Here is a 10,430-nt window from a genome sequence, read left to right on the forward strand (position 1 = left end):
GGGATTGTTGTAGAGAATAAACCCACAGAGTTCCAGGCTCCAGGAACTCACATCCCTCTGCCAGCCAGCCCTGCAGCTCTGCAAGGCCTGGGAGCCCCACAGCCTGCCTTTCCCTATTGATTTTGGCCAGAGGATCTTGCTTTTGGGGATCTGGATCATCCTCCTGCACCCCTGCCCAAAAAACCCAGCTGTGTCCCAGGACAGGAATATATTTTGCTGCTATTTGTTTTTATCCTGCTACTAGTGAGTTTTACTGATATTTGGGAAGAAACTGAGTGTTTTCTCTCGGTTTTTGTTGGGGTTTTTTTGTTTGTTTGGGTTTTTTTTTTTTTTTCTAATAATCTCACTCTGCAGCATAAGGGTGGACCCGGCCTCTCTGCAGGCTGACCAAAGCTCCAGTGAGACCAAAGACACCACCAGTACCATCCAAACACCCTGTGGTATCTGACAACACAGGGCAGGTCCCTCAGGGTGAAACCTCCCTGGGGCCAGGCTTTCCCCACGGGTTGTCCCAGCAATCTCCATGGTCGTGGCTGGGGATGTGGCACGGGAGTGGCTCCCCGAGGGCGTGCGGCCAGTCTGGGATCAGGAGAGGAAGGCAGAGCTGTGCTCTCTGTCTCAGCAGCCCCCTTAAGCCCTGTGGGGTGGCTGATTTTCCGCTGTGCTGCTCCTAATTGCCTGCTTTTCCCTGCGGGATGTCATCAGGAGCACGGAGCATCCTCGCACCAAAGCGATGTATATACCTCCTCCAAACGGGAGCTGGTTTTGTGGGGCTCCTTGAGGGCAGCCGAGGGTGAAAAGGGCTCCGTGTGCTGTGGTGGCAATGTCACAGGGCTGTGGGTGTCCCCAGAGCTGCCAGCACGGCAGGCTCAGCTCTGAACGCCCGCTAAGAGAGCTGAGAAGCTGTGGAGTGAGTTAGTTACAGGAGTAATTGCTGCATTAACTATTTCTCTCTCCGCAGGAGCAGAACAAGGCAGGCTGGGGTGGGGTCGGACGAAGAGTCCTTGGAGAGCTGATTGCACCTGTCGGTCCCAGCACTTTCATCTGTGCAGGACCAAAAAGGCAATTTTGCAGGAGAGGAAGACACGGCATGAAAAAGATTCGTTCTCGCTGCAGTGTATCACGCTGCTCTTCCAGCCCTGGGGAGAACTAGAGTCTTTCCTGAAAACCTGGGCTCACCTCGGGTGTTTTGGTGCGAGGATTTAGCTGCCCGCTGAACAACGCGGACACATTCGCAGTCAGAGGACCCCCATTCCTAAAATCCAGCCCTGCAGCCCCTGGGGTTGAACAAACCCTCTTCCAGTGAAGGGGGAGGCGATAAGAGAACCCCCGCAGATCCCTCACTTTTGGGTGCCCAGCTCGCTTTGGGGTGCCCAGCTCGCTTTGGGGTGCCCAGCCCGGCTGCCCCAGCCCTCCCGGTGGGTAAGAGCACCGACTGACACTTTCCCCCATCCCAGGCCAAACCCGCCCCGGCCGGAGCCCCTGTGCCGGGCGGTTCCCCGAGGGGAGCGGGGCCGGGATCCCCTCCCCGGGGCGCGATGCGCGGGGCCGGGCGGGAGCCGCGCCCCGGAGCCCCCCGGGCCCCCCCGCTCCGCCGGCGCACGGAGAGCGCCGGAGCCGCCCCGCCGGAGCCGCCCCGAGCGCCCGCGGGCTCCCGAAGACCCGGAGGAGGTGAAGGGCGCCCGGCTCCCCCGCTTCTCCCCCGCACCCCCGCCGCCTCCCCGTGCGCCCCGGCGGGACCCCCGCACGCTCCCCATGCACCCCCTTTCCCGTGCAGCTCCCGCGCGCTCCCTGTGCACCCCTTTTACCCTTCGCCGCCTTCCCGTGCATCCCTGGTGCACTCCCCGCTGTAGTCTCCTTGCACCCCCTTTTCCCGTGCATGCCTTCTGTGCTCCCCAGCGTGGTCTCTGTGCACCCCCTTTCCCGTGCAATCCCTGCTGACCTCTCCATGCAATCCCTTTTCCTTTGCATCCCTGCTGCACTCCCCACGGCACCTCTTTCCCTGTCCGCCCCTTTCCTGTGCATCTCTGGTGCTCTCCTCACTGACCTTTCCCTGCACCCCCTTTCCCTTTTCCTCCCTTCTGTGCTCCCCAGCGTTCTCTCGCCTGCACCCCCTTTCAATCCCTGGTGCATCCCACTCTGATCTCTATGTGCCTTCTCCAGGCACGCTCCCCCCTCTAGCCCCTGCCTGTGCACTCCCAGCCATGAACGGCTCCCTGGCGGGCTCCGGAGGGGGCTGGCAGCCCGAGTCCGTGATCATCCCACTCGTGTACCTCATCATCTTCCTCGTGGGCACGGTGGGCAACAGCCTGGTGCTGGCCGTGCTGCTGCGCAACGGGCAGGTGAAGAACACAACCAACCTCTTCATCCTCAACCTGGGGGTGGCCGACCTGTGCTTCATCCTCTTCTGCGTCCCCTTCCAAGCCACCATCTACACCCTGGAGGGATGGGTGTTCGGGCCCTTCATGTGCAAGGCTGTCCACTTCTTCATCTACCTCACCATGTATGCCAGCAGCTTCACCCTGGCCACCGTCTCCCTCGACAGGTAGGAAAGGGAACGGGGTGGGGCTCTCTGCACCCTGAGGCTCCCCTTTCTCTGGATCCCACCGAGGCAAAGAGGGGACAAAATCCCCTGGAGCTAAATCCTGACTGCTGTGATCACCCAGGGCTCTTGCGGAAATCAAGGAGCATTTCCCTGTTGATGCGTGCAAGGAAGTGCAACCACCCAGCATGAGGTCCTGCAGAGGGCTGGATGGGGATCCCTGGCCCTAGTGCCCAGCGGGAGGAAGCTTTCAGACCCCCAAGCTGTAGGACTGGGATTTATCCATAGGCCCTGGCAGTGAAATGGGGATGAAAAATGAGAAAGAAGCAAAGGTCAGTCCCTCTGCAGCTCTGGCCCTCCTGGGATGCATGGAGAGAGTCCCTACCCTCCCAACAGCCCCCAGCAAAGCAGTCAGACCTTGAGGAGAAAAAAACTCTGGGATGTTTGAGCTGAGACACTGATTTTCCCACCCTCCCCTTCTATTAGCAAAAAGCCCCTTTCTGTCCTGGTGCTGTCCCTTGTCCCGGTGATTATCCCAGCCTGTTCCAGGGTGGGTTTTGCTGGGAAGCCTGTTACTCCTGCCTGTGCTTTACCTCAGTCCCCACCTCTGCAAGGGCCAGTGAGTTATGACCCTGCAGCAAGCAAGAGGCCGAGAGCTCCTGGTGCTGCTCCACTCAGTGCCCAAAACCTGCGAGATGGGATGTGGAAAGTCCATATGCCAGTACCCTGGGTAGCCCTGGAGCCCGGCTGGATGTGTCTTGCCATCCCAGCACAGCACTGCACTGGCTGCTGACAGCACCCCCAGGAGCTAAAGCACTTCCAGGGGCTGCCTCTCCCCCTGTATCCCACAGAGCAGAGGGAACAGATGTGTAGAGCAAAGGAGGGCTTGCACAAGCCTCAGATCTGGGTGCAATTGAGGGACCAGCTAATTACAGAACTGAAAAGGGGTGATGTGCTCTCATGTGGGCCAGTACAAGGAGTGCTGTGTCTGGGGATCCTGGGCATTTGGTCCTGCTTTTGTATCCTCACTGCTCCAGTCACTTGTGTCAGACAGAGATGGTCAAGTGAGGGTCTGCTGGATTAGGGGAGGGACACATTGTCCTCACAACCACTGCTAAGAGCAGAGGGTGATGGGACAGGATCAGGGAAAGAATCTTCCTCTATCCTTTGTGCTGCACAGGGTCCCTAAGAAGCACCAGGGAATCAAGTGTGTGACTAACTGCCCTGGAAAGCTCAAATCCATCATTTCGGCCCTCTCTCCAATCTGCTCCTGGCAATGGTCCCTCTGTGCCCGCCCCAGGACTGCAGCCATGTCCCTCTCCCTTTCCCATGCAGGTATTTGGCCATACGATACCCCCTGCACTCCAGGGAGCTGAGGACACCCAGGAACGCCCTCCTGGCCATTTGTCTCATCTGGGGACTCTCCTTCGTCTTCTCGGGCCCTTACCTCAGCTACTACCAGGAGTTCCAGCTGGCCAACCTGACTGTCTGCCACCCCATCTGGGAGATCTCCCAGCGCAAGATCATGGACGTCTGCACCTTCATCTTCAGCTACATCATCCCCGTGCTCATCCTGAGCCTCACTTACGTGCGGACTATCCGCTACCTGTGGCAGTCCGTGGACCCTCTCCAAGACATGTCGGAGTCCAAGAAGGCCAAGAGGAAGGTCACCAGGATGATCATCATTGTTGCCGTCCTGTTCTGCCTCTGCTGGCTGCCCCATCACCTGGTCATCCTCTGCATGTGGTTCGGGTACTTCCCCCTCAACCACACCACGTACGTGCTCCGCATCCTCTCGCACGTCATCTCCTACGCCAACTCCTGCGTGAACCCCATCGTCTACGCCCTGGTCTCCAGACACTTCCGCAAAGGCTTCAAGAAGATCTTCAGCTGCCTCCTGCACAAGAAGGCAGCGCACAAGGTGCACGTGGCCCAGGCTGCCAACACGGTCAGCACGCTGGAGGCAGAGCTCAGTGAGGTGACCCAGCTGAGTGAAGCCCTGCCCAGCCGCTCCACTGTGCGCTGCAGGGTCCCCGCACAGCCCTGGGGGCAGGCAGAGCTGCTGGGACAGCAGCAGGGAGCAGATGGCTCCTCTGTCACCTTCAGTGTCAGCTAGCAGAGCTTCCTCCCACCCCACGGCTTTGCAATCTCCTGCAGCATCGCAGGCCAGGGGCTGGGCTATGTTTTGGGTTGAAACGGGTCCAGTTGAACCCTTTTAATTCAAATGCATCCAGATATCATAGCCATGATGCTGCTGATACAAACTCAGCCAGGAACCCACCAAGGACAGGACAAATCCTTCCACCAAACACTTACTGAGAACAGAGAGATCAAACCCAAAAATCCACTGCCATGTGTAAATACCTGTTCCTCTGTCATGGATGGACTTGCTACTCCCTGTTGCGTCTACACCCAGAGCCTGTGAAAAGCTCTGGTCCCTCCAATCAGCACAGCATCTGGAATTAGTGGGTGCAGTTTTAGGGACATTTGGAAAGTCTTGCTTTGTTTGTGTCCTGGTTTAGGAGCTGCATCCCGGGGCAGGGCTGGGCACAAACTCAGCCCCAGTAGGAAAATCCAGGAGTGAAGCACAGAAGGTCACCAAGGACCAAGGAGAGGGAGGTTGGTTGCCAGGGAAGGACAGCCATGGACCCATGATAGGGGAAGGATTTTAATGCCTTTGGACAACCTGGGGACAGCTCAGCATCTCAAGCAGGCGAGGTGCTCGTGGAGACAAGCAGGGCACTGACACTGCTTCCCTGAGGCAGGACAGCCAGGGTTGTGTGAGAGCCAGGGAAGCCTCAATAAAGCCCCTCCATTCCACCTGCTGTGTCCAGCTCCTTTGAGAAGCCCCACAGCTGCAGGAGAGGAGAGGCTGGGGGGTGGTGGGACCTGCTGGATGCAGGGAAGCTGAGGGGGGATGGAGGATGTGGGCCATGCTCGAGCACATCCCTGGAGGGGGGCAGTGCGGCACAGGAATGTCACTGCACCCGCTGCGTGCAGCTGCCCACAAGAGGCTGCTGTGATTCACACTCCCATCTCCTAACGCTGCAAAGGCTCCAGGGATGCCTGAGCCCTGTGACTGCCACCAGCCAAGGGCTTTAAAGTGAAGACCTTCCTTTTCTTCACCAGAAGAGCATCACCGGACTAGGATCAAGTCACTCTTTTGAAAACCCCGTGGCAGAGAACAGCCAGAGGTGGTGGCAGAAGTGCAGGGGAGCTGGGATGAGCAGTGCTGTGCATCCCTACAATTCCCAGGTGTGTACCCCAACAGCCCCCGTGAAGGTCATGTCCCTATAAACTGCCATTACAGAGGCCCTAAGTCTGTCTGCGCAGACTTCACTGTTGTGAATCCCCACGGCAGAGCTCCCCAGGACTGGGATGGGTACTTCTGTCCAGGACCCTGGCTCTCCCTGTGGTTCTGGTCCTGACACAGCTCTAGTGCTTGGCCTTGTTTTCTTGAGAAGCTTTTGACTGTAAAACATTTCTTTTCCCCTGCTGAGTGTTACTATAACCAGATCTTCCTCTCCCCACAGAGAGGGTCATAAATTGGCCACCTTCTCCTATCAGTAATGGTGATATTTAGTCTAGTCCTGTTCCCAGCATAAGTCACAGGGAGCAGTGTATAAGCAGCTCCATTAATTACATCTGCATTTATCTCCCTGCTCAACCCTTCACAGCCAGGGAAAACATTGAAGCAGCTGCACAAACAGAGCTAAAAGCCTTACTATCCTCGTGCCCTCATCTGCCTCTGCTCAGAGAGCCAAAGGATCTGACTCCAATGGATCCCACACACACTGAGGGGTTCAATCCACTCTCCTGGACAGTTATCAGCTCACCCTGGGGATGGAGATGTTGGCCCACCACCTCTGCACTGCCCAAGGGCACAGGTGCCTGTGCTGCCATGGCAGGGGATGCAATATCCCCATGGCCCCTGTCAGAGACACTGATTCTGCTCCCCCACCCATCCCACCCCAGCCCTTCTGATAGCCTCCCAAGCCCATGGCTGACCCTGCCCTCCCCTGCTAACTGCCCTAGAGCTGCCCAGCCACACCATTACCACTTGGAAGACATGTTCCATGACACCCCTAACTCAGCTCCCAGCCAAACGCATCACCCTCTCCCAGGCTGTGGGCACCACTGGCACCTGCTTATTTCCGGTCATTGTTCAGCAATGAGGCCCCAAAAGGTGACAGGGGGCTGGGGGCAGGCTCTGCACAGCCCCCAGCCTGGGGGGGCTGCACCTCACTGCTGCCTCCAGCAGCCCCAAATCCCCTCTGACATGCACCATGGCTCACATGGCTGCTCTCACCCTCTCCAGGAGCAGAGAGGGGCTTGGTGATGGTCAGACAGCAAGGTCAGGGCTTTCACAAGGTCAGGGCTCTGTGTTGTGACACATCCAACACCCCTCCTCATTTTACGGATCCTCACCCATCAATTGGCTCTCACTTGTCTGCAGGCTCTAAGAGTGAAGCCTGGGCCAGATCATTACACTGTTTACAGCAAATACAGAATTAGAGAGAAAAAAAAAAACAACAAACCTCCAGCTTATCTGACACTGTCCCTGCTCATCTGAGGAGGAAACCTTCACCCTCACACCCAGCCTGTGCCTTGATGAGCCCTCCAAGGGCAAACACAAGGTTTTGCTGCCAACACAGAACTATATTAGGAAGTTACTTTCCCCCTCAAATAACAGAGCATATCAGGCCCAGATGGAAAAGACAAGAGCATCAGGATCTGCTGACACTCAACATGCTCCCAGCTGAGAGAAATGGGTTCCTGGTCCATCCCCTTGGGAGGTTTTATTTTAAATTAAGAGCACTTCAAGTCCCTATGTTCCCGTTAAAAATTAATAAAAGCATATTTAACTGGAAGTGAAAAATGAATAGGCTAAACTGAGCTCCCATCAAGCCCAATAGTGGGCAGGGAGATGAGGGACACTTGGCTGAAACCTCAGTTAGTGTGAGCTTTCCAGTGAGCTTTCCACACAGATTTATCACTAGGGTTAGAGAAGTTATTTTGGTTTGTGGGGTTTTTTTCAAGTACTTACTCTGCCAAATTTGCTCTCCAGTCTGAGGAGGCAGCAGGTTGCACCCCCAGACCCTGCCACAGCCCCCAGCATGGGCCCCTGGGCATCTAAAAAATAAACAACGGAGAAATGGGGCTCTGGTCCCAAAACCTTGAAAATTAGAGACATGCTCCCTATGTCAGGGCAGAGGGGGGGTGAGGGAAGGGTGTACAACCCCACAGGAGCCTTAAAGGGGGAAGCAAAGGGGGTTTAGCCCCATTTGTGGCCCCTTGCCAAGGTCTCAACACAACTCCAGGCTCCACTCTTGGGTCTCAGAGGGGTGTGAAGGGCTCAGCTGTGAGAGGATCAGACTCTGCTGCCTGCCATGGCCGCTCTTAATTAACGTGTAGCAAACACATTCCTTACCATAAAAAGCCAAGGAGAACACGGAGCCCTCCCCTGGCACTTGACAGTGTTGGACACGAGCTCAGCCTGGAGGCTCCCCTGCTCCCACTCTGAGGAAGGGGGGGCTCAGGAAAAAACTTGCTGTTGCTCCAAAAGCAGGTCTGGCTCTCCACATTCATTCCCTATGGAGGGGAGAGGCAGACAGTGAGGGAATGCTTAGAGCCAGGCTGAGTGGGAGGCTGGATTCAGGGAACAGGGACCAGGTGGCTCAGCTTTCTCTTTAACTCAGGGAAATAAGAGTCTTGATTCTGACCTGGGAGCAGCAGAAGTTACCTGTTCCCCCAGGGAGTCACCACCTCCAGCTCCTCCTCACTGCACTGGTATCACCAAGCCCAGCTCTCAGCCCCCAGCAGCCTCTTACCCCCATTCCTTCCTCATGCAGCCAGGGCATCCCTGGGGTAGAAACAATGCAGTGAGCTACTGGTGCTGGAGTGACCAGGAGGGAGCAGGATACTTTGCATCCCATCTCTGGCTGCATCTGCCTCCCAGCCCTGGTCTGGTACAGCTTTCCTGGGGCAACAGGCTGACAGCAAAGCTCAGAAAGGCTTTTTTTTGGTGGGGGCCATGCAAAGGCATTCCCAGAGCCTCTGGAGAAGAATATGTGGCCCTATCCCAGATCCTTGAACAATCTCATGCATTTTCTCTGGGCTCTGGTTGGCACAAAAGCATCAGCTCAGGGAGGATTTCAGCTCCTGCACACTAAAGCTCAGGTGCTCCAGTAAAGCTGCAAGCAAAGCTCCCCCTCCTCTCTCCTGGCTTTCCCTGCGACCGTTCCGGGTGAATTGCCTCACCCTGGGATCAGTTACAATAAAACATGTTTTACAGCTCAGCATGAATTCCACGCACTCTCCTCAAGAAAGAAATTCATATCAGACTGCTGCAGTGTCAAAAACAGATCCAGAGAGATGGAATCCAGCTCCTTCTGGTGAATGTCAGGCTGTGTATCCAGCAGACTCAACACTACATGAAACACAAGTCAGCAGAGCTTTGCTTATGTATAAAAACACTGTCCGGCGCCTGCTGGCCTCCAGAGGCTCTTGGATCTGACAGAGGTTAAAAACAGCAAGTACAAGATCTCAGGTTTCCACAGACATTTGAGATTTGACAGCAGGAGGAAGGTTTCTGCAGGGAGGGTTCTTTTGTTGGCACTGTGAGCCTGCATGGTCAGACACATAAAAACAGTCAGGTGAAGTGATGAAAACTTGAACTCACACCGTGTTCCAGCTCTGGGCTGGATGAGCCTGTCAAAACTGCTGTTTTTCAGGAATTTGCTACACCTGAGGAAGAGAAGGTAAGGGGTTCAGAAAGGGCAGGAGCTACCTGAATAACATCTGTCTGAGGAAGGCACAGCCCAGGCAGGCAGCTGGGTCTGCCACAGCATGACCTGTGCTCTCTCATCCACGTTCTAACATCCAACAGCTCTTCCACTGCTGGGCTCATCAGACACCAGCAAACACTGCTGTAAACACTGCTCAGGTGAAGGACGGATCTGCAAAGCAGCAGCTATTGTAAGTGCTCCTCACTCTATGGAAACCCTGTATTTCTATTGTTACAGGCAAACAATGGTGCAGGCAGCAGGAGAGAGGGAGAGGGGAGCAGGAAGTGCCTGGTCAGAGACCACAGATACGACACAGGTGCTCCAAGGTCTGAAAAGCTTGGGTGTAAAGTGTCAGAGTCCAGCTCCCGATTCAAAGCCTGCCAGGATTGCTCCAGGGCATGTTTGAGAGCAGCACTTGTTCTTCACGTGCTGCCCATGGGTTAAACAAAGGGAATGGGCTTGGCTGCTTGCAGGAAAGAGATGCATCAGATTTAGGAAGACAGGGGACAAACAGAGATGGAAGGAAGGTGCTGAGTGGAAATCACTATGGGAACACCTGCTCTGCCCCAGATCAATAAGGAGCAGCACCCAGCCAGGCCACCATGGAGCTCCCTCTGCTTCCACTGCTCTGTCACAGCTCCAGGCCCTGCCATCACCCCACTGCCTCATGTGGAACAGAGCACTGATACAGGTCTGGTTTGGGGGTAAAACATCCCTGTACATGATGGGACTGCAGCCTTGCCAGGCACCCACAAACCCCAGAATCAGCATTGAGCACCATCACTGACATTAATAACAGTTGAGATTACCAATGTGAAAATAATTCGGGATCCTACAGAACTGAGAATCCCAAAACCCATCAGGGAAGCAGGTGGCACTATTTGGAGCTCACAGCCCTGAACAGAAGGACTCATAGCCCTTCTGCCCTGAACAAAAGGGCTGTACCCATACAGATTTTCTTCTCTTTTTTGTGTATTTTTCTTTTGTTTTGTTTTTTAAACACACTCCCCTGTCTGCTGCACATCAAGGCATTAACACAAACCCAGGTGAGGTGGATGTGCCCACACAGGAGCCCACAAGGCAGACTTTGCCTTATCTCA

At 55.5% G+C, this 10,430-nt stretch overlaps 1 protein-coding gene across 1 annotated transcript; it reads left to right on the forward strand.

Annotated features, from left to right (window-relative positions):
- The first annotated feature begins 2,204 nt into the window (after positions 1-2,204).
- GALR2 (galanin receptor 2) lies at positions 2,205-5,354 on the forward strand. The gene is made up of 2 exons (XM_066200759.1): positions 2,205-2,545; positions 3,878-5,354. Exons 1-2 carry the CDS (start codon positions 2,205-2,207, stop codon positions 4,656-4,658), a joined length of 1,122 nt encoding a protein of 373 aa, XP_066056856.1. The 3' UTR covers positions 4,659-5,354.
- The last annotated feature ends 5,076 nt before the right edge of the window (positions 5,355-10,430 follow it).

Source organism: Chamaea fasciata, unplaced genomic scaffold, assembly GCF_029207755.1.
Source record: "Chamaea fasciata isolate MVZ Bird 193981 ecotype frontalis unplaced genomic scaffold, bChaFas1.0.hap1 SCAF_19, whole genome shotgun sequence".
Taxonomy (NCBI): Eukaryota; Metazoa; Chordata; class Aves; order Passeriformes; family Sylviidae; genus Chamaea; species Chamaea fasciata.